The sequence below is a fragment of the Eretmochelys imbricata genome, chromosome 19 (genome assembly GCF_965152235.1).
Source record: "Eretmochelys imbricata isolate rEreImb1 chromosome 19, rEreImb1.hap1, whole genome shotgun sequence".
NCBI classification, from domain to species: Eukaryota; Metazoa; Chordata; order Testudines; family Cheloniidae; genus Eretmochelys; species Eretmochelys imbricata.
In genome coordinates, this window is record NC_135590.1 from 10,608,574 (window position 1) to 10,633,045 (window position 24,472).

Below are 24,472 nucleotides of genomic sequence, written 5' to 3' on the forward strand. Positions count from 1 at the left end.
TATGGCTACGAAGAGAAAAGCAACGGTATTGCTTATTTGTCTGGCACCTTCTTCTAAGGATATTTAAGAGCACTTAAAAAGACTTGCCCAGCTTGTGTCAGAGTTAGGGGTGAAGACAGAAGCCAGGAGTCCCGATTCAATACCTGCTCTAACCACTCTATCTTACAGACAGACACATGGAAGTCTTCTGGGCCTAAAGATTAACACTTATATCCCTAGATTCAAACAAAAAGTTGAGAGGCCCACAGGAAAGTATTAAAAGCTGTTCATGTCTACACAGACACTCCCTTTCCACACCAACTTTGGGGGGGGGGGGGGAGAAGACATTTCTATAATCTCAGGCAGCAATCAGCAGTTTGCCCTGAATTATCAGTCCAGTGCTTGGGGTCTGTTACACCAGAACCAGGGCAGATACAGCCAGCCATGAGATTTCCCAGCACAAGCACCAATCTTTCTTTTAGCTCTCAGAGTCTGATAGGAGCCTGGTGTAAGATTCAGCAAGTTACAGAGCACTACAGAAGAGCCTCTAGAGGTGTTAGGTTTTAAATAATTAATGGTAAGAGTCAGGAACAAAATAAAGGAAATGCAGGTCTCCTCCTTCTGCCCCATGACCATCCAAAACAGGAACAGGCAGACGCTTCATCTGCACTCTTGGCATGAAGACAGAATATAAACAGACATCACAAGTTGGAGAGCGGCCAGTTTGACCTCTACACTGAGAGTCAAAAGCCAGCTTTGAAATCTAGGCATGCAATAGGACCAAGTGTGCTCACGTCACATTCTGGAGAATTCAACTGGTATTAATCCTGCTGCAGAAGTTCTGAGAGACTTTCCGTCAGAACCTCAGACCCGGTTTGGGATACTCATCTCTCCAGGGTATCTAGGTACTTATACGCCCCAACTTTTAGGGTACCTCACAATCATTAATATATTTATTGCACAACACACCTGAAAGAGGGGAAGTGCAATTATCCCTATCGTACAGGTGGGGAACTGAGGCACCGAGAAACTAAGTGTCTAGCTCAAGATCTCACAGGCGGTCTGTGGTAGGACAAGGAACTAAACCCAGGTCTCCCAAGTTGCAGGCTAGTGCCCTAACCACTGGGCCATCCTTCCTCAATAGGGAGGTTCAGCTGTAAAAGGAAACAGAAGTGATCCATCTGAATTTCTTTGTAACAGAATGGTCAACAGTTGCTACTTCTATACCATATTTCATTCACGGATCTCTGAGACCTTTACCAATAAATCTTACAAGACCCCTATGAAGCAAGTTTTATACCCATTTTACAGAGTGGAAAGCATGGAAAGGTTGAGCAATTTCCCCGAGATCACAGGGATACTCATCAGGAAGAGAACCCAGGAGTCCCAACTCCTAAGCCTGCAAGTTTGGGCACTGTATACATACCCTCCACCCACACCGCATGCAGAGAAGTGGTGCCAACATACCCAGTTTCATGAGGCATGCCAGCAGTATCCAGAGGGAGATCTCAAACGGTATCCGCACATGGGTGTAGTCAATGCCCAGGACAGGGAAGGCTTTCCGGTACTTGGCGTGCCCAGTGCTGGTGTGGTTGGTCAGAGGGCGAATCTCCTGGGAGACATCCAGAGGGGCTGCAGTGAAGTCCCCAGGTTCACTTCCACTGATAACTGCTGGGTAGTGGTGGGGTGGCTCAGAGGCCAGCATCGGATTAGGCTGCAAGCCATGGCTGTGAAGCAAGGGCAGCAGCCCTAGGAGGGCTGCCACAATGAACAAAAAGGGCAAAGCGCGGAGGGAAGGGGCACCACGGGAACCTTTCGCCTGCATCTTTCCCTTGCCCTCCAAGAGAGCCCGGCTATTTCAGAGGAAGTCTGCCCCCGAGGGCTTCATGGGGGGTGCAAAGGGGCCGCTGCAGAGGACAAGAAAGCGCGAGGGGAGGGAAGGGGAGGAGGGGACAGAGCCACCAACAGACCGCTCCAGTCTTCCCCTGGAAAGTGGATTTAAAAAAATAAAACAACTCCCGAGACCAGAACGGGCCGGACGCTGGCCCGGGGAGCGGCAGAGCCTGCAGGCAGGAAAGCCAGAGCCCCGCAGAACCCAGCGCAGTGCGAGACACCCTCCCCCGAGCTGCGGGAGGGCACAGCAGCAGCAGCCCCCGGGGACAGACGGGCCGGCGGAGGGAAGGGGCACAAGCCGCGGGGGCCGCCCGCTGCAGAGATGACGGGAGCAGCCCGCGCCCCGGAGAAGCCGGTTCCTCTCTGCCGGAGACGGGCTCGCCCAGGTCCCTCCCTCCGGCGGGGGAAGGCCGGCTGCCTGGCGGCCCGCCCCGGGGCTCCCCGCCGCTGCGGGTAGAGGGGACCGGGGGCGCGGGGGGTGTTGCAGGGAGTCCCCGCAGCGCAGCGCAGCCCGGCTCCTCCCGCCTCGGACCCGGAGCTCCCGCCCGCCGGCCGGCTCCCAGCCTTATACCGCCGAGCCCAGGACGCGGGGAGAGGCCGAGGCGCAGCCGCAGCCACAGCAGCACCCGCCGGCCGGGAGCAGCAGTGCACAGGGTCCCGCTGCCGCCGGCCCCAAGGCAGGGAGAGAGGGCGGGCCCGGCCCGGCCCTAGTCCTGCCCACGGGACTCATGGGGCAGCCCCAGCATCCAGGGGAGCCGCTCCTCCTGCAAGTGGGCCCAGCCCCCTAAAGTCGCCACAATCCCAGAAATAGAAATGCGGCCACCTCTGGGGCGTAGGTATCAGCCCCTTAGCAAAAAGAAAAGGAGCACTTGGGGCACCTTGGAGACTAACCAATTTAGCAGGAGCAGCAATGGAAGAGGTGGGGGAGTTGGTAGCCAAGGGCAGTGGGACAAAATCCAGCTCTTAAGAAAAGTGCCGTGGGATCTTTAATGGAGCAGGAGAAGGAGAGGTGCCATGGTGATGGGCCCCTAAATACAGAGAGAGAGAATGACCACACATAAAACATACAGGAATTTAGAGGTGGTCTCATTCAAACAACTTCTGCGCTCAGCAAACTCCCTAGAATTCAAGCTCCAGCCTGTACAGTCTATAAAATAAACACAGCAAGGAAATTCATGCAACAAAGCATACCAAGGAACACTGGACATTGTGAAAGCAAACCAGCAAAGCCAACTAAGAGAAAGCATAGCCTGTTTTAATTTACTTTTTATGCATGTGTACAAGTAGAAAGGAGAGTACTACCAAGGATACAGCCAATGTACCAGACCTAACCAAACCTTAAGACCTACACAGCCTCCTGGGACCAGATTAAAGGTTAAAGGTTACCTTGCTAAAGGTATTTAGGTGCCTAAAGACAAAGATAGGTGCATCATAGGATTTGAAAAGTACCCCTCATCCCCAGCCCCACCCCAGAGCCCACACCCCCTGCCAGAACCTTCACCCCCCCCACACAACTCAACCCTCTGCCCTATCCCCTACCTCCAAGCCCCCTCCCACACTCCAAACCCCCCACCACACATCACCTCCACATTGATGCACATAGCAAATTTCATTTTGCACATGGACATAAAAAATTAGAGGGAACACTTGTGGTGGGTATCATAGGCTGGGGGAGGCTGAGCCTCCCCAGACAGCGAGGCACGGCCCAGTCCACATTCCGCCCCTAATCCCCCTCCTGGCCCAACTCTGCTGCTCATCTTCCCCTGTGCTGTGGCCCCCAGCTTGGGCTGGGGCTGCGCTGCCCACCTGGCGCTGGGGCGGGGCTGGTGGCCTTAGGCAGAAGGGGTGGAGCTGGGGCTAACCTACCCAAGCCAACCAGTCACACACCACCCATGCTGACTCCCATTGGAGTTAGACAACTAGGTGCTTTTGTAAACTCCCACTAGGTGTCTATTTGTATCATTAGGCACCTAATACCTTTAAAAAAATGTGGTTCTTGGCTGTTAAGTCCAATCAAAGTGCCACCAGAAAAGCAGACCTGTAAAATAAAACCATGGCAGTAACATGGAAGGCTTTGTAGTGAAGCAGGTGATTTTGGGGAGTCAGCTGACATGAACTCTGTTCCTGGCTCTGCCACCCGTCCCTGGGCACAACACACAGGGCCTGTTCCATTGAAATCAATGGGAATTTTGCATTGTTTTAGTGGCAAAACTATATACCCATTTATCTGCCAAATGTAAAATGGGGAGGATGATATGTCCCTACCTCACAGGGGTGTGATGAGGATAAATTCATGAATGTTTGTGAGGCACCCAGGTACCATGGGGATAACTCGAACTCTCAGCTTGCAACACTCCCACTGAAGCGAACCAGAGTCCCATGCATAGCAGACTCAGGACCTTGGATTTCACTGGAGTGGGTCTTTGTTTTAAATAGGCATTGTCTCCCAGGATGCTGTGCTGCAGTTTAGATAGACAGAAGAGGAGAGTTGAATACTGGACTACAGGAACTGCAGGTTGAGTATCTATCACTGAAGGATACATTGCTCAACAGATCCTTACTCCAGAGTAGGGGAGCTAACGGTCTGGCAGTTACCCAAGAGAACCAACGAAGAATAAACCTGACTAATCTATGACTAGAAAGAAGAGAACATTCAAATGAATCACAAGTCTGAACAGGAACAGCCAAATATGTTAACGTCTCACTTCTGCTTGGATACATTCTGGACAAGCAAATTCATCAGCAAGGAAGTCCTGGGCTTTACATTTAGCTATAAGAAGAGCTTTGTCACATGCTCCTGAATAGGGGCCTATTCCTGAACTAACCAATTTAGCAATTGGTTACAGAAGGAGCAGAAACAATCCTCCTCCTACAGAAATCAATGGGAAAACTCCCATTAACTTTAAAAGGAGTTACAATTCCTAGGATCATGCAGGTAAAGAGACACTTGTCCAGGGCACTCACCTGGGCTGGTTCTCTTCTGGAAATAGAAAGATTTGACCTAGTTACTCTGGGCACTATCTCCACAAGGGTGCCAGGCTTTATCTAGATCACTCAGTAATTGTGTAAGTAGGTGCAAATTCCCTAGACTCTGAGAATAGGATGTTTGCCAATTAGGACATGGGCTCCAAATTAATTTTTTGCTATTTTGGTCAGACATTTCACAATAAGCTTGAATGAAAGTAACCGTAGCTGGGCAATATCTCCTGGAGTCTATCCACTATGCTGAAGAATCCCGCTTTCTAAAATAGTTGTAACTTAGTGCGAATTCCAGAGATTTATAATGATGTTCCCTGCTACCCACAATCCCTCTGACAGAGATCATGAGGAACTGGGTTAAGTCTATGTAGAGTTCTATTGCCCATACAACCTCTGATAATCTGAACACCGGGCTACCCCTACAGTGCAGAAACATACTCTTCCATTCATCAAGGCATAGCAACTGTCTCAGTGCAGATTACTAGTTATTCATGACTCACATTTTATGGGGGGAGTCAAACTACCCACTGGAGATACCCTCTATGGATTTTAGAACATGCATTTACCTTCACACCAGGAGGAAGCCTAATTAATTCAGTTTAAGCTTCTTGATCTGCAAGAATAAAGAAATGCAACTGTATGGAGCAAGCAAACAGGCCTTTAAAAGTATCCAGTCAAGCAAATAACATCAGTCATAACACACTAGATCTTATTCTGCTGTATTCTTGAAAAAAGAAGCTAGTGCCATGAACATAGTCACCTCTACTGTATATCTAAGTTGACCACTGTCTTCCCTAGATTCTGGAAATGCTTTGTTTCTCTTTGTGCCTCTTTCTTCTCTTTGAGCAGCCCGTAATGAAGCTAGGGCCTGTCATCCTTCCAATTTCCTTTTCAGAAAGTAAAGAAAAGACCCTCCCACAGCATCCCAAACAAAGATGCACTTAATATTCCACAATCTAGAACTCATGGGAACAGCCAATAGCCTTACGTTATGCAAGTTCCAAAAGCCCTTTCTCAGTTATATTTGCACATTGTTCATGCAGAATTCAGCTCCACTGGAGCCATACTGGAGGAATTTGCAACATAACTTGCCTTTCTATGGCATCCTTGATCAGAGGATCTAAAAGTGCTTCACAAACATTAATTAATGAAGAGGTAAGCATTATTTATAGCCATTGCACAGATGGGGTAAATGGGAGACTACGTTGTCCTAAATCACACAATGAGACAGTGACAGATCTGAACATAGCAACCAGAAATCCTGACTACCTAGCCCCTATGCACTGGCCATTAGACCACACAGCTATTAAGGACAGGTTTCAGAGTAGCAGCCGTGCTAGTCTGTATCTGCTCAAAGAAAAGGAATACTTGTGGCACCTTAGAGACTAACAAATTTATTTGAGGTTTCAGAGTAGCAGCTGTGAGCATAAGCTTGGTAAGGTGAGCTATTACCCGCAGGAGAGCCAGGGCGGGGGGGTGGGGGGGGACCTTTTGTAGTGATAATCAAGGTGGGCCATTTCCAGCAGTTGACAAGAACCTCTGAGGAACAGTGGGGGTGGGGATGGGGGAGGCGGGGAATAAACATGGGGAAATAGTTTTACTTTGTGTAATGACCCATCCACTTCCAGTCTTTATTCAAGCCTCAAGCCGTCAGGAACAGTATCCCTGATAATATCACGGCAAACCTGGTGGCTGAACTTTGTGACTTTGTCCTCACCAATACCTATTTCACATTTGGGGACAAATGTATACCTTCAAATCAGCGGCACTGCTATGGGTACCCGCATGGCTCCACAGTATGCCAACATTTTTATGGCTGACTTAGAACAACACTTCCTTAGCTCTTGTTCCCCAACGTCCCTACTCTACTTGCGCTACATTGATGACATCTTCATCATCTGGACCCATGGAAAAGAAGCCCTTGAGGAATTCCACCAGGATTTCAACAATTTCCATCCCACCATCAACCTCAGCCTGGACTAGTCCACACAAGAGATCCACTTCCTGGACACTATGGTGCTAATAAGCGATGGTCACATAACCACCACCCTATACTGGAATGCCTCTATGCCTACCTACTATGCCTCCAGTTTTCATCCAGACCACACCACACGATCCATTGTCTACAGCCAAGCTCTATGATACAACTGCATTTGCTCCAACCCCTCAGACAGAGACAAACACCTACAAGATCTCTATCAAGCAATCTTACAACTACAATACCCACCTGCTGAAGTGAAGAAACAAATTGACAGAGCCAGAAGAGTACCCAGAAGTTACCTACTACAGGACAGGCCCAACAAAGAAAATAACAGAACGCCACTAGCCATCACCTTCAGCCCCCAACTAAAACCTCTCCAGCGCATCATCAAGGATCTACAACCTATTCTGAAGGACAACTCATCACTCTCACAGATCTTGGGAGACAGGCCAGTCCTTGCTTACAGACAGCCCCCCAACCTGAAGCAAATACTCACCAGCAACCACACAATAGAACCACTAACCCAGGAACCTATCCTTGCAACGAAGCCCGTTGCCAACTGTGTCCACATATCTAGTCAGGGGACACCATCATAGGTGTCACCTAATCACATCAGCCACACTATCAGAGGCTCATTCACCTGCACATCTACCAATGTGATAGATGCCATCATGTGCCAGCAATGCCCCTCTGCCATGTACATTGGCCAAACTGGACAGTCTATGTAGAAGAATAAATGGACACAAATCAGACGTCCAGAATTATAACATTCAAAAACCAGTCGGAGAACATTTCAATCTCTTTGGTCACTCGATTACAGACCTAAAAATGGCAATTCTTCAGCAAAAAAACTTCAAAAACAGACTCCAACAAGAGACTGCTGAATTGGAATTAATTTGCAAACTGGATACAATTAATTTAGGCTTGAATAAAGACTGGGAGTGGATGGGTCATTACACAAAATAAAACTATTTCCCCATGTTTATTCCCCCTCCCCCCCGTTCCTCAGACGTTCTTGTCAACTGCTGGAAATGGCAGCATTATTGATTATCACTACAAACGGTTCCCCGCCCGTTCCCCCCCCTCCCCCCGCTCTCCTGCTGGTAATTGCTCACCTTACCTGATCACTCTCATTATAGTGGGTATGGTAACACCCATTGTTTCATGTTCTCTATGTATATAAATCTCCCCACTGTATTTTCCACTGAACGCATCCAGTGAAGTGACCTGTAGCTCACGAAAGCTCATGCTCAAATAAATTCATTAGTCTCTAAGGTGCCACAAGTACTCCTTTTCTTTTTACAGCTATTAATGTTTTTGTACCTCTACTACAGTCTATCCCTATATCTGATCCATTTATTTCTTGGTTCCTACTGCTTTTTTCATTCATGAAGAATATCCTAGCATGCCTGCCTCTCTGCTTTTAAGACATTTTTTACATCCTCTCTCTGTTTCTCCCAACTGATTGTAACTTATGATCAGCTGAGCAAAGTAGATGAGATGCAGCCTTCCTTCCCTGCTTGATTCTCTGCCACATCCCCTTGTAAACCAAACCCAAAGAAGTGTGGAATCGTGTGGCTTTTCTCTTCTCAACCTCCGATGTGTGCAGCAAAAAAAAATTGGGAAGTAAATAATACTCTATTTAATTTTGCATTTCATTATAATTGGCGTGGGCTAACATTTAGCACCTGCAAATGCAGGTTCTATTGCAAGCTCTGCAACCAACTTGCTAGGTGACCTTGTGCAAATCACTTCATCTCTCTCTCTCTACGCTTCAGTTTCTTCTTCTGTATGACAGAGATGGTAATGATACTTGTCTACCTGGCAGAGTGTTGAGGCTTAAATAATTAACACATATAAAAGACTTTGAGATTATCCAATAAAAGGTGTTGTACAGGTGAAAGCATTATTATTTAAGTACAGAGGCTAATTTACAAATGTAAATGAAAAATATAATTAAAATATAAAGCTGATCTTACAAAGTTTATACAATGCATAGAAGCAGTCAGATAAGAGAAGATAAATCTACTTGGTTCTCTCTTACGTAAGAACCCTAGATACAGGATCACATGGGACCTGTTTTCCTAATAATTCCATAACAGAAGCCCTAATGAGATAATCTCATCTAGTTCATATTATATTTCAAACCCTTGCACATTCAGAATTTCATAAATATAAGTCTTCATATAAGGCATATGTGCAACATCACTTACTTAACACTGCTATAGAGAAGGTAATTTTGAAATTCCCGAATTTCATTGCTTACATTCCCAATTCAAGTTGTGTGTTATTACCCAAAGTTTTTGGCTTTTTATTATTAAAGAAAGAGTGGGAGACAAGGAATTGGGTGTTTATTGAACATTTAATTTAAATGATGTGATAAATGTCTATTTTAATGTGAGTGTTGGAAGAATTATCAGCTCTCCTCTCCTGGCAGTTTTATTCTATTCTTCCTGCACGTTGCTGGATTTTCTGTCTTCAGAAATCTCCTTTTAAGTGAGTTGTGTAAAAGACCATGTATATAACATGTAGAGTCGGCAAGTGGGAATGAGACTACTTCGGTTACATTCCCAGCTTTGCCACCAATTTTCTGTGTGACCTTGAGAAAGTCACAAACTCTCAGGGCCTAACTCTCAGAGCTGCTGAAAACCTGCAGCTCTCCTGACTTTCAGCTGGAGGTGTGCATGCCCCCCTTCTCTGGAAATCAGGTGCTGTATTCCTCCATTTCCCAATCTGTTAAATAGAATAATGACACCTCTCTGCCAGGGGCCTCTGTGGCTTAATTAGTTTTGGTAAAGTGCTTCGAGATCCCCAGACAGAAAGCATTAAAGACATGAAAAATATTGGAAAGAAGGTTAGATGGTAGGAAAGAGAGTAATGGATTCTGACTTTTTAAAAAATTACTTAATCTGGTGTTTGCATTGTTGTTGTAGCCATGTTGGTCCCAAGATACGAGAGATATGGAGGTAGGTGACGTAATATCTTATTTAACCAACTTCTGCTGGTGAAAGAGACAAGCTTTTGAGCTACACAGAGCTCTTCTTGTCTGGGAAAGGTAAGTTAAATACAAGGTAGAACAGATCGTTTAGCATAAGTCGTTAACACATATTGTACTCCTTTTCTTTTTTCATCTTGAATGTTTCTTACTTGTGGCACCTTAGAGACTGACACATTTATTTAAGAGATGTTAAGAGTAACAAGAAGGGTTTCTTCAGGTATGTTAGCAACAAGAAGAAAGTCAAGGAAAGTGTGGGCCCCTTACTGAATGAGGGAGGCAACCTAGTGACAGAGGATGTGGAAAAAGCTGATGTACTCAATGCTTTTTTTGCCTCTTGTCTTCATGAACAAGGTCAGCTCCCAGACTACTGCACTGGGCAGCACAGAGTGGGGAGGAAGTGACCAGCCCTCTGTAGAGAAAGAAGTGGTTCGGGACTATTTAGAAAAGCTGGCTGAGCACAAGTCCATGGGGCTGGATGCACTGCATCCGAGAGTGCTAAAGGAGTTGGCGGATGTGATTGCAGAGCCATTGGCCATTATCTTTGAAAACTCATGACGATCGGGGGAAGTCCCGGACGACTGGAAAAAGGCTAATGTAGTGCCCATCTTTAAAAAAGGGAAGGAGGAGGATCCTGGGAACTACAGGCCAGTCAGCCTCACCTCAGTCCCTGGAAAAATCATGGAGCAGGTCCTCAAGGAATCAATTCTGAAGCACTTAGAGGAGAGGAAAGTGATCAGGAACAGTCAGCATGGATTCACCAAGGGCAAGTCATGCCTGACTAATCTAATTGCCTTCTATGATGAGATAACTGGCTCCGTGGATGAGGGGAAAGCGATGGACATGGTTCCTTGACTTTAGCAAAGCTTTTGACACGGTCTCCCACAGTATTCTTGCCAGCAAGTTAAAGAAGTATGGGCTGGATGAATGCACTATAAGGTGGACAGAAAGTTGGCTAGATTGTTGGGCTCAACGGGTAGTGATCAATGGCTCCATGTCTAGTTGGCAGCCGGTATCAAGTGGAGTGCCCCAAGGGTCGGTCCTGGGGCCGGTTTTGTTCAATATCTTCATTAATGATCTGGAGGATGGTGTGGATTGCACCCTCAGCAAGTTTGCAGATAACACTAAACTGGGAGGAGAGGTAGATACGCTGGAGGGTAGGGATAAGATACAGAGGGCCCTCGACAAATTGGAGGATTGGGCCAAAAGAAATCTGATGAGGTTCAACAAGGACAAGTGCAGGGTCCTGCACTTAGGACAGAAGAATCCCATTCACCGCTACAGACTAGGGACCGAATGGCTCGGCAGCAGTTCTGCAGAAAAGGACCTAGGGGTTACAGTGGACGAGAAGCTGGATATGAGTCAACAGTGTGCCCTTGTTGCCAAGAAGGCCAATGGCATTTTGGGATGTATAAATAGGGGCACTGCCAGCAGATCAAGGGACGTGATCGTTCCCCTCTATTCGACACTGGTGAGGCCTCATCTGGAGTACTGTGTCCAGTTTTGGGCCCCACACTACAAGGAGGATGTGGAAAAATTGGAAAGAGTCCAGCAGAGGGCAACAAAAATGATTAGGGGACTGGAAGACATGACTTATGAGAAGAGGCTGAGGGAACTGGGATTGTTTAGTCTGCGGAAGAGAAGAATGAGGGGGGATTTGATAGCTGCTTTCAACTCCCTGAAAGGGGGTTCCAAAGAGGATGGATCTAGACTGTTCAGTGGTAGCTGATCACAGAACGAGGAGTAATGGTCTCAAGTTGCAGTGGGGGAGGTTTAGGTTGGAAATTAAGAAAAACTTTTTCACTAAGAGGGTGGTGAAACACTGGAATGCGTTACCTAGGGAGGTGGTGGAGTCTCCTTCCTTAGATATTTTTAAGGTCAGGCTTGACAAAGCCCTGGCTGGGATGATTTAGTTGGGGATTGGTCCTGCTTTGAGTAGGGAGTTGGACTAGATGACCTCCTGAGGTCCCTTCCAACCCCGATATTCTGTGGTTCTATGATTTGAGCATAAGCTTTCGTGAGCTACAGCTCACTTCATCTGATGAAGTGAGCTGTAGCTCACGAAAGCTTATGCTCAGGAATGCATCCAATGAAGTGAGCTGTAGCTCACGAAAGCTTATGCTCAAATAAATTTTTGAGTTTCTAAGGTGCCACAAGTACTCCTTTTCTTTTTGCGAATACAGACTAACATGGCTGCTACTCTGAAACCTGTCATTATTCAAGATGAAGTTGCCAGTTAACACCTTTTCAGTCACAGGACAAAAAAAGGGGCTTAGTGGGTTACATATTGTTGTACTAAGCCATAAATCCATTGTCTCTATTCAGTCCATGGTTTTAGTGTCTAGCAACAGTTATGAATTTAAGTTCCCAAGCTCACCTTTTGAAGAAGTTGTGCAGGTTTCCTTTGAGGATGAAGTCTGAGAGGTCACTTAGGAAACGCTCACTTTGTGAAAAGCATTCACCCTTGGGCGATATGATGCTTTTATCTTTTATCATTTTTCTGTGAGAGTTCATTTGAGACAGTTGTGATTGTCTAGCTCAGGGGTAAGTAACTGTGGCAAGCATGCTGATTTCCAGTGGCACTCACACTGTCTGGGTCCTGGCCACCAGTTGGGGGGTGGGGCTCTGCATTTTAATTTAATTTTAAATGAAGCTTCTTAAACATTTCAAAAACCTTATTTACTTTACATACAACAGCAGTTTAGTTATCTATTATAGACTTATAGAAAGAGGCCTAAAAATGTTGAAATGTATTACTGGCACGCGAAACCTTAAATTAGAGTGAATAAATGAAGACTCGGCACACCACTTCTGAAAGGTTGCCCACCCCTGGTCTAGATCCACCCAAATAGTAGTTATTGGGGCATTTAGTGCACTGGATGAGGTACATATTGTGATAGGCATGTGTAAGCCCCATGGCTCTCACAAGGTGTGTTGTGGGAAGGACTGATCATTGCAGCAGTGGAGATATGTCTATAGATTTTGCATCTGTTGTTCTGGCAGGAACAGGTGCTGCTTTGAGTTGGTGTGTCCTGGTCTGCAGGAGCTTGCTTCTGATGATGAACTTGAAGGTTGGGGGGTTGTCTGAAGGCCAGAAGAGGGCATTTGGGACAGATTTCTTTCAGCATGTGGTCCTCATTAAGTATGGTTTGTAATTGTTTAATGATATCCTGTATGGGTTCAAGTGTGGGGTGGTAGGTAGAAACAAGGCATGTGCTGTCAGGGTTTTTTTCCCCTGTATTGAAGCAGGTTCTCTTGGTGGCCTTTGGGATCCATGAGGTGATCTACTCTTGTGGTGTATCTTTGTTTGGTGAAGGTGATTGTAAGTGTATTAGGGGATGTAGCCCAGACTTTCTCCTCAGGGCATATTCTGTGGTATCTGAGTGCCTGGCAGTAGATAACATATTTCTTCGTGTGTTTGGGGTAGTTACTGGATCTGTGATGATCTATAGGTTTCTTCTATATAGTTGTCTGTACGGTTCCATTGTTGAAACTGATTGTGGTGTCCAGGAAGTTGATGCTGGTGTAGGAGTCTTCTAGAGCTGTGTTTCTCAACCTTTTTGATACCAGGGACTAGCTTGCTCCTTCCTAACTGTGTCAGACAGATCTCAGGGACCTGCTCCTGTTCACAGACCGGTCGGTTGAGAAACACTGTTCTACAAGAAGTTTGATGGATGGGAGGTGGTTGTTGAAATTGTGGTGGAAATCTATGAGGGAGTTTAGGTCATCTGTCCAGAGGATGAAAATATCGTTGATGTATCTCAGATATATCATCAGTTTAATGGTGCATTTCTCCAGAAATTCCTCCTCAAGGTAGCCCATGAAGAATTTGGCATGTTGGGGAGCCATCCTAGTACTCATCCAATGGTTTGGGCAAAGTGTTTGTTGTTGAATGTAAAATTATTATGGATGGAGGATGAAATGGATGAGTTTGGCAACTGTTTTTGGGGTGGATATCTGAGTGTTGTCCATTTTCTTGTAGATAATTGAGGCAGGCAGCAATGCTGCCATTGTGAGGGATGTTGGTGTATAGGGAGGGGACATCCATGGTGGCAAGGACAGCATTCTGAAGGAGGCTGTTAACCTTGCAGAGTTTCTGGACAAAGGCAGTTGTGTACTGCGGTACCTTCTCAAGAAAGCGGATAGATGTGATAGTATCACCATTTTAATTGAGAAGTACCACAGGAGGAAGCCAAAAAAAGATGAGAGATTGCAAAAGTAGAGGTAGCGGTTGGTCATTGGTTCTATGGCTTCGCTGGGGTTCAGTGTCTGTGTGTGTGTGGGGGGGGGCAGAGATCTCATGGAGCTTACATATAGTAGGTGTTTTAAGAGGCTGCTGCTCCTTCTGTAGAAGTTAGAGAAGGCAGAAGTTTTCTCCTGCAATGTTGCCAGGGCTGAACCTGGAGGCATGAGATTGTGGTTTTAAATGCACCTTAAACAATTAAATGTTACTAAATGGTTTAAAATATTGAATTGCAAAATAAAGGATATTTTGATTTTAAATGGAGTCTAGGGATTCTTGGAATTTTAGTAACTATAAATTTTTGCATTTGTCTAATCAGTTGACTGTGACTTAACTTCACTTACCATGACAAGCCCAAATCAGCATTGTACTTCCCACCCCATGACTTTGATCTGAAAAGTGGGGCACAAAAAAAATCTGTTAGTTGGTAAAACAAAGAGAAATGTTTAGTTCTCTCAGAACTGCAGGGATCTGTGCTTGAATGGTGAAGTGAGGGAGCATTTTTGCAAACAGTGCCACCACCTGGAAAAAATACTTCAACACAGCAAAAAGGTCCAAGCCTGGAGCTTCCTAAGATAAGACCAGGTTCCTCATTTGATTTCTAGGACAGTTTAGTATGCAGACCAGATAGTCAAGCTTAGACATTTGAGTTTTCCTGACCAGACTTGGAGATGTCCACTTACCTCGCCTGGCTCTAGGTGATTTGAAGTTGCTCCTTGTGGGGTTATGGCAGAAGGTGGATACAGTGAATACTGCAAGCCGGAGATTCAGAACAGCCTATGTTCTAGAGTAGGCCGAAGGGAGACAGGACACAGCCCTGGTGGGCTGGAACGCGAGGCTGGGGCTCAAGAGAAGAGCGACCCTGTAACATGGTAACAGGTGAGATGGGGCTTTCGGGACAGTTGGAAACCATAGTGGGTTAGAGCAGGACACTGGCCTGGGAGGAGCCTGGGAGGCATGGCACCTGTGAGGCTGGGTTTCAGGTGCCATGGTGAAGTGGAGCAGGAGATGGGGATTGAGTGACCTGGCTGTGGTGGCATGCGGCAGGACAGGGAAGGGCCTGAGGAAGCAGGTCAGACGGGCGGCGGCGGCCATGACTCAGGGAAGTCCTAAGGGCGCTGATGGGTAGGTGGGTGAAAGGGAGACTGGGGGCTTAGCTTGGCCTGAAGACCTGGCTGGGTGGAGAGGCTGTAAGCTCAGCATGGCCTAGGGACCTGGCAGGCCAGCGTGCTAAGAGGGCGAGGCTGGGGTGGACGTGGCTGGGGCTGCCCAGGAGCCTGGCTGGAGGAGAGGACACAGGAAGCAGAGGGGAGGCGCCGGTTTGCACCGCGCCCCCCAAAGGGGGCTATCACTTATCAACTCCTTTTATAGTCTAGTGTGGGCCGCCCGCCCTCCTTGAAGAAACTACAATTCCCAGCAGGCGCGGCGGCCCTCCAACCCCCGCCCCTCTTGACGCATCTGCGGGCCGATTGGCTTAAACCGCCCGCCGAGCTGGGAATCCCTTTGGTTGGGGCTGCCGTCACTCCGAGCGCGGGCAGATAGACGTTATAGGCGAGGGAAGGGGCATTCTCGAAGCGAATCCGTGCTGTTGGTGTGGCGTAAGGGCTGCTGCGGGGAAGGAGTGGTGGCGCAGTTGGCGTGGCGCAGGCGCAGTGCTGGGGGAGTTTACTGAGCCCCAGACAGCTGGAGGAGATAAACAGAGGAGGGGGCTGGGGAGGGACCGAGTCCCAGCCAGCCTGGGGCTGCGGAGCATGGCGAAGGGCTAGGGGGGGCAGCCCCACCCGCCGAAGGATCCGCCTGTCCTGGCCCAGGGGCCGGGCCGTCCCCTGCATGGATGGAGCCTCTCAACTTCCACTCGCTGCGGAGCGTGCGCGCTGAGGAGGCCTGACAGGTAACAACCCCCCCCCCCCCTCCGGCCAGGTAACTGCTCCCCCCCGCCACTACACCCCGGGCAGGGAACTATCCCTCCCCCTCCCCGCCACTACACCCCGGCCCTGCCCCCCTCCCCGGCCAAGGAACTACCCCCCCGCCACTACACCCCGGCCCTGCCCCCCTCGCCGGCCAGGTAACTGCTCCCCCTCCCCGCCACTACACCCTGGCTAGGGAACTATCCCTCCCCCCCGCCACTACACCCCGGCCCTGCCCCCCTCCCCGGCCAAGGAACTACCCCCCCTCCCCGCCACTACACCCCAGCCCTGCCCCCCTCGCCGGCCAGATAACTGCTCCCCCCCCCCCCGCCACTACACCCCGGCCAGGGAACTATCCCCCCCCCCCGCCACTACACCCCGGCCCTGCCCCCCTCCCCGGTCAGGGAACTATCCCCCCCCCGCCACTACACCCCGGCCCTGCCCCCCTCCCCGGTCAGGGAACTATCCCCCTCCCCGCCACTACACCCCGGCCAGGGAACTATCCCCCCCCCCGCCACTACACCCCGGCCCTGCCCCCCTCCCCGGTCAGGGAACTATCCCCCCCCCCGCCACTACACCCCGGCCCTGCCCCCCTCCCCGGTCAGGGAACTATCCCCCCCCCGCCACTACACCCCGGCCCTGCCCCCCTCCCCGGTCAGGGAACTATCCCCCCCCCCGCCACTACACCCCGGCCCTGCCCCCCTCCCCGGTCAGGGAACTATCCCCCCCCCCGCCACTACACCCCGGCCCTGCCCCCCTCCCCGGTCAGGGAACTATCCCCCCCCCCGCCACTACACCCCGGCCCTGCCCCCCTCCCCGGTCAGGGAACTATCCCCCCCCCCGCCACTACACCCCGGCCCTGCCCCCCTCCCCGGTCAGGGAACTATCCCCCCCCCCGCCACTACACCCCGGCCCTGCCCCCCTCCCCGGCCAAGGAACTATCCCCCCCCCCGCCACTACACCCCGGCCCTGCCCCCCTCCCCGGCCAAGGAACTACCCCCCCCCCTCCCCGCCACTACACCCCGGCCCTGCCCCCCTCGCCGGCCAGGTAACTGCTCCTCCCCCCCCCCCCGCCACTACACCCCGGCCAGGGAACTATCCCCCCCCCCGCCACTACACCCCGGCCCTGCCCCCCTCCCCGGCCAAGGAACTACCCCCCCCCGCCACTACACCCCGGCCCTGCCCCCCTCCCCGGCCAAGGAACTACCCCCCCCCGCCACTACACCCCAGCCCTGCCCCCCTCGCCGGCCAGGTAACTGCTCCCCCTCCCTGCCACTACACCCCGGCCCTGCCCCCCTCCCCGGCCAAGGAACTACCCCCCCCCCGCCATTACACCCCGGCCCTGCCCCCCTCCCCGGCCAGGTAACTGCCCCCCCCGCCATTACACCCCGGCCCTGCCCCCCTCCCCGGCCAGGTAACTGCCCCCCCCGCCATTACACCCCGGCCCTGCCCCCCTCCCCGGCCAGGTAACTGCTCTCCCCCGCCATTACACCCCAGCCCTGCCCCCCTCCCCGGCCAGGTAACTGCTCTCCCCCGCCATTACACCCCAGCCCTGCCCCCCTCCCCGGCCAGGTAACTGCTCTCCCCCGCCATTACACCCCAGCCCTGCCCCCCTCCCTAGCCAGGTAACTGCTCTCCCCCGCCATTACACCCCAGCCCTGCCCCCCTCCCTAGCCAGGTAACTGCTCTCCCCCGCCACTACACCCCAGCCCTGCCCCCCTCCCCGGCCAGGTAACTGCCCCCCCTGCCACTACACCCCAGCCCTGCCCCCCTCCCCGGCCAGGTAACTGCTCCTCCCCCGCCACTACACCCCGGCCCGGTAACTGCCCCCGCCACTACACCCCGGCCCTGCCCCCCCCCCCCGGCCAGATAACTGCCACCCCCCCCCGCCACTACACCCCTGGTTCCTGCCCCCGCCTCCGGCCAGGTAACTGCCCCCCCCCACCACTACATCCCGGCCCTGCCCCCCCCTCCGGCCAGGTAACTGCCCCCCCTGCCACTACACCCCAGCCCTGCCCCCCTCCCTGGCCAGGTAACTGCTCCCCCCCCGCCACTACACCCCGGCCAGGGAACTATCCCTCCCTGCCACTACACCCCGGCCCTGCCCCCCTCCCCGGCCAGATAACTGCTCCCCCTCCCCACCATTACACCCAGGCCAGGGAACTATCCCCCCCTGCCACTACACCCTGGCCCTGCCCCCCTCCCCGGCCAGATAACTGCTCCCCCCCCCCCACTACACCCCGGCCCTGTCCCCCTCCCCGGCCAGATAACTGCTCCCCCCCCACCACTACACCCCAGCCCTGCCCCCCTCCCTGGCCAGGTAACTGCCCCCCCTGCCACTACACCCCAGCCCTGCCCCCCTCCCCGGCCAGGTAACTGCTCCTCCCCCGCCACTACACCCCGGCCCGGTAACTGCCCCCGCCACTACACCCCGGCCCTGCCCCCCCCCCGGCCAGATAACTGCCACCCCCCCCGCCACTACACCCCTGGCTCCTGCCCCCCCCTCCGGCCAGGTAACTGCCCCCCCCACCACTACATCCCGGCCCTGCCCCCCCCCTCCGGCCAGGTAACTGCCCCCCCCACCACTACATCCCGGCCCTGCCCCCCCCCTCCGGCCAGGTAACTGCCCCCCCCACCACTACATCCCGGCCCTGCCCCCCCCTCCGGCCAGGTAACTGCCCCCCCCGGCCAGGTAACTGCCCCCTCCCCGCCACTTCATCCCGGCCCTGCCCCCTCCCCCAGGCCAGATAACTGGCCCCCCCTCCCCGCTGCCACGCCCCCGGGCCAGGTAACTGCCCCCCCCCGCCACTTTGCCCCTGGCTCCCGCCCTGCCCCCCCAGCCAGGTATCTGCTCCCTCCTCCCCACCACTACGCCCCTGGCTCCCGCCTGCCCCCTCCCCCCCCGGCCAGATAACTGCTCCCTCCCCCCACTACACCCCTACCCCCCATCTAGGTAACTGCCCTTCCCCCACCACTATACCCCTGGCCCCCCCCTCCGCCCCGGGCTAGGTAACTGCCCCCTCCCCCACTATGACCCTGGCCCCTCCCCCACTATGTCCCAGTGGGCCCCCCTGCTAGGTAACTGCCACCTCCCCATTACACCCCCGACCCTGACCCTACCTCCTGCTAGGTTACTGCCCCTTCCTCCATTAAACCCCTGGCCCTGCCAGAAAACTGTTCCCCCCCCCCCCCACTGTGCCCTGTCCCTGTCCCTCCACCAGGCAATTACTCACCTCCCCCACTACACCCCTGGCCCTGGCAGGTAACTGCCTCCCTGGGTGAGGTAACAGCTCCCTTTCTCTGCCACTACACCCTCTGCCCCCCAGGTCCTCCTACCCTGGTGAAGTAACTGGCCCCCACCCCTGCCAGGTAACAGCCGCATCCTTCTCCTGCTACACGCCCCTGTCCTGCCATGTAACTGCCCCCTGCCCTAACAGGTGACAGTCCCATCTTCATATCCTCACTGCTGCATTCTCATGACAAGTAACTACCCATTCTCTTCCCTGCTACACCCCCTGCCCTACCGCTCCCAAGTAACTGCTTCTATCCCTACATTGTCACTCCTTTCTCCTCCTGCACCCCAACAGGTAACTGTCCCTCTGCCTCCACTCTCCCCCACATGTCTGCCTGCCCTTTGCATACCTACTGCCCTTGCGTTCCCCCTGGCAGGTAATTGCTTTGCTTGTCCACTCCCTTAACTAACTGCTTCCCTCCCTGGCTGCCCCCATGCCTTCCCTGTTCTCCCCACTTTCTTCTCCATCTCCATCTGGTAACTTTCCTCCCTCCCCCTATTTCCCTTGCCCTGACATCTCTGCCCAGCTTCCTGTCCCTTGACAGGTGATGTGCTGCCATCCCTCCTCCTGACTCCCAGCCAAGTTCTTGTTCCTCCCAGGTATCTAGGGTTATTCCGTAGTGACACCCGCCTCTGGACAGTTGGGTTTGAAAACCTAGTATAAGTCTGAGTTTGTTTAAAAACAAAACAAAGACCCTCCACAAACTCTGCCTCAACCAAGCTGATCCCTCTGAGAAGTCATATGCTGGATTTTAGGAGTAGGGAGTGGAGCCCTGCAACATGACCTGAACCTGATGGGACCCAACTGCACATGTTGGGGTCAGGTGGGAAAAGAACGAGATCAGTTTTGGGTTAGATTAGCTCTCTTCCTCCTCCCTCTAGGGTCAGTGTGATGGCAGCTGCATGCACCGGTGGCAGCTTTTCTGCTGCCCGCCATCCCCAGCCGCACTCTGTGTGTTGCGGATGGAGTGTGCCAAGGAATGGCAATGCCTCTCACTCTGCAGTGCACACACAGCAGGCCATGGTGGATGGCAGGAATAGGGCATGCAGCCACCTGCACGGATAGCTGCCATGCTGACCCCATGGGTAAGAGGGAGTGATGGCAGCTGTGGCGTTGGCTCACCTTTGGTAGGAACGGTCAAGGTAGGGTCAAACTACTTGACCCTCTCCAGCTTGGGTTGGACCTAAAAATGAGGCCCCGAGCAGATTTCTAGTAGAGAGGTTATTTTACTTCTGTGTTTGGCGCTGATGGGACTACTGCTAGAATCCTGTGTCTAAGTTCTGATGTCCACAATTCAAGAAGGATGTTGATCGATTAGAGAAGAGCCACCAACATGATTAAAGGATTGGAAAACATGCCTTGTAGTGGCAGGCTCAGGGAGCTCCATCTATTTAACTTTCACTTTAAGCTAAGAGGTGGTTAGATCTGTCTCTAAGTACCTGCATGGGGGGCAAATATTGATAATAAGCTCTACAGTCTATCGGACAAAGGTATATCAAGAGCCAAGGGCTGGAAGGTGAAGCTAGACAAATTCAAATAGGAAATGAGGTGTACATTTTTAACAGTGAGAGTAATTGACCATTGGAGCAATTTACCACTGGTTGTGGTGGATTCTCAGTCACTGGCAACTTTTAAACCAAGACTGGATGTTTTCTTAAAAGATGTGTGTTCTAGTTCAAAAGGAATTACTTTGAGGGAGTTCTGTGGCCTGTGCTATGCAGGAGGTCAGACTCGATGGGCGCAATGGTTCCTCCTGGCCTTGGAATTGATAAACCATGCTTGGGGGTTGCCAGGCCTTTGTTGCTCCTCCTGTTGGGTCTCTTCCTCTGCCAGGCCAATGAGCCACTTGCTCCTACGGGCTGTTGTGTTTCTTAGTCTCCGCTCTAATCCCAAGAGGGTGATTATGCCAATTCAGGGATGAGTGGCTGTGGAAGGATGCAGTTTAAAGTAAGTTTGCAGTATTGCAGCCCATGCTGTGTCTGTTGTGTGGGTTAGCTTCATTCTGGGCATATCCGAGCTCCCCTGTGACAGAAAGCTAAGAACCCCTCCAAGTTGTGAGCTGGTGCTGCCAAATCTGTAGTTGCTTTCCCACCTGCCTCATCCCATTCTAACCAGCTTCTTTCTCTGATGGCCCAGATGTCTGAAGTGTTAGATAACAGCTCTGTCGCCGTTCTCTCTTTCCCCTTGTTCCTAGGGTTTGACTGCTGCTGACAGCACCTTGTGCTGGATTTCTGCCCCCCACTAGCTTATTTCCCCTACTTTTCTAAGCCTTGTTAAAAGGGAATCTTATCAAGGAGCAATGACACTGTAGTAGGCATGGGGGAAAAAGGTGGGTGGAGCTAGTGTGTTGGTGAGTACTAGCTTGTGTTGGATGGGTGAAAATAGTTTGTGTGTTGAGGGGGAGGGTCATGGAAGTTTTTCCTTGAGATAAATCATGTTTCTGAAAGGACCATGGGGAGGTAGAAATCAAAATATGACTCTTTTTCGGGTGGCCTTGGATTTACAGTCTGAGAACCCTGAATTATGCCCAGGAGGTTTGGGATTAGATCACTCATTTAATGACAACCTGTAGTGGTTTCCTAGAGGACTCCCACCTATTCACTTGGCATTGGCAGAACTTTTTTGAAGCGTAAGTGATACCAGGTTTGAACTTTGAAGTACAAAAACTGTCAAGCTCACAGGAAACTTTTGTATACATGTGTAGGTAACTGTATGTATAAGGACAGGTTTCAGAGTAGCAGCCGTGTTAGTCTGTATTCGCAAAAAGAAAAGGAGTACTAGCTCAAATAAATTGGTTAGTCTCTAAGGTGCCACTAGTACTCCTTTTCTTTTAAGTATAAGAGAGGTGTGTGGGGGGGGGGGATGATTTTTGGGGAGGAAAGCTAGTTAGTGGGTTAAACTAAATCTGTTCGTACAAAAATCTAGTAGGACTCTGAGATACAAAACAGATCAAGGACTACAGCTATCTGTATTTTGACTATAGTGACTTCCTGCTGCAGGGGTCAGTTGGAGTTGACCAAGAAGGCACAGAGTGTTCCTGAGCAATGAGCAGGACTACTGGGTGAACTAGTCTGGTAAATCTTGTAACTCTTTTGTGGAGTTCTTTGGGAGTGTCTTTCCAGGAAACTGCTGCTGTCTGTGCTCCTAAAGTATTTTAACTCCACAAACATTAACTGGGAGGCTGGTGAGGCCAAAGCCTGTAGAATTCTGCAGATCATTAACTTTTGGCTGCAAACTTTAAGAGATCAAACTTTGCAAAGTGTCAGCTGCCTTTGTAGACCTTGTCTGTTCTCCAGCATCACCTGCACAGGATTATTCTGTTATGAATTATGAAAAAGTGCTACAGAGGATGGGGAAGTTGGGATGGGGAAGAGTGTGAGAAGAGTGTAAGGATGAAATCCCATCTGCAGTATCTCCAGACTTTGTGGAACGGTGAGCAGCAGGTAATTAAAGGAAAAATCTGTTCTGGATTAACTGAGTTGATCATAAGGACAACTGCATGAGGTTTGTATGGGAAATATGTTCCAATGTGGCCTAATACCCTGGCCTGTTTATATTGCTTTAGCGTTTTTTAGTAGTATAAGAGTTCAATGTTGCATGTACCCAGAGTGAAGTTACCCACAGCACAGATAGTGCATCGGTAGTAATCGTGTAAGTTTTCTGTAGAATGTGGCACAATGGTAGGGAGCAATCCTTTCTTCCCAAGAGATGCCAGTGCATGCTTGGGGAGGGGGGCTTCCAAATGCATTTGCCCCTTTGCCTCTCTGAGACTATCAACAGGGAGGGGAGAGTCTGATGATGATTTTGTGACATGGATATATCTACTATGAACAGATCTGAAACACCCACTTGTTTTGCACAAACCATAGAAAAGCCAAAGGTGACTAATTCTCTATTGTCACTGGTTTGAATCCAGCCCAGGTCCTGGAGGTGAGAAGGCTCCATCTCACTACTAATGCCTTGACGTACCCAGTCCCCCTACCTTGTAGCAGAAAAAAATCTCTCATTTTAGAGGGGAGAGATCAGGAAAGCGGAGGATATCAGACTTTCTGATCTTGTCTCTCACCAAGATGCGAATATTGAACTGAACTTTAAAGTAACAAAATAATAATTCAGTTAGTGCTTTCTCCCTCGGTGGAGGGTGCTATATGGAGTGCCGGGAAAGAAACCAAGTGAACGAAGAGATGGGAATGTAAAGGGGTTCCTAGTAAAGGAAAGAAAATGGTAGAAACTAGTTGGAGTCACAGGTGGGGTGAAGAAAAATGTGGTTGTATTAAACCAAGCCTTGTAAAAGTAGATCAGATGCCCCTTATAGTTTTGCATATTAGCTGGCTTTCAAGGCATGGCCTGAGGTTCTTCCCTAAGGTATTAGGTCCCACTGTACTTCCTGGAGCACCTTGGTTTTTCCTGCAACGTCTCTGTCCCATCTGAGTTTTTAGCCTGATCTGGCTCATAGCTTGAGGTGCTGTAGCTACAGACTGCGGTGGGGCATTATTATGTCAGGGACATTCAAGAAACTCCCTGACAAAATACTACCAGCTATATGGTATAAAACTATGTATAAAATAAACAAAATTAAACCAGTTTGCTCTTAAACAGATTCCAGCTGGGGTGGCTCAAAACATGCTTTTTTGAATAACTAGGAAATATCTAAAAATGAGCCACATGAGCCGAGAGACCTGCTGCTAGAGAAACATACGTTGACTGATACGTTCTGTTGGGGTAACGAATGTGCATGGCCTTTTAGAATCCTAGAAGATCAGGTTTGGAAAGGGCCTCAGCAGGTCATCTAATCCAACCCCCTGATCAAAGCAGGACCAATCCCCAACTAAATCATCCCAGCCAGGGCTTTGTCAAGCCTGACAGTAGAAACCTCTAAGGATGGAGATTCCACCACCTTCCTAGGTAACACATTCCAGTGCTTCACCACCCTCCTAGTGAAAAAGTGGGACATCCAGTAATCATTTGGACAAGAATAATTAGAAGCCCTTAGATGTACTTCCCAGGAGATCCATAAGGTTTAAGAGCCTTAATCTAAACTTTATTTTGGGATCTGTTTCTAAATTAATCAGGGACAATTACCTTTAAATCTTAAGAGTAAGATAGGATGACTAACAGAGTGGCAATCCGGTTTATTAATAGTGAGCACTTATATAGTGCTCATCTGTAAAGCACTTTAAACACTAACTAGCCCATGCAACA

At 50.6% G+C, this 24,472-nt stretch overlaps 2 protein-coding genes across 5 annotated transcripts in view; one reads left to right on the forward strand and one right to left on the reverse strand.

The window, feature by feature from the left end:
- The window catches only part of SLC9A1 (solute carrier family 9 member A1), a 62,063-nt gene extending 59,575 nt beyond the window's left edge, over positions 1-2,488 (reverse strand). The window contains exon 1 of one of the 3 annotated variants that reach the window (XM_077837653.1): positions 1,447-2,486. In XM_077837653.1, coding sequence (XP_077693779.1) covers positions 1,447-1,804 — 358 coding nt within the window. In that variant the 5' untranslated portion in view covers positions 1,805-2,486. Of the gene's footprint in view, positions 1-1,446 lie in introns of all 3 variants that reach the window. The other 2 variants (XM_077837654.1, XM_077837655.1) reach the window with 2 other exon arrangements.
- A 13,151-nt stretch (positions 2,489-15,639) lies between these two features.
- WDTC1 (WD and tetratricopeptide repeats 1) overlaps positions 15,640-24,472 on the forward strand; it is a 47,095-nt gene continuing 38,262 nt past the window's right edge. For both annotated transcript variants that reach the window (XM_077837737.1, XM_077837738.1), the window contains exon 1: positions 15,640-15,961. The gene's annotated coding sequence lies outside the window, so the exon portion shown is untranslated. The remainder of the gene's footprint in view (positions 15,962-24,472) is intronic.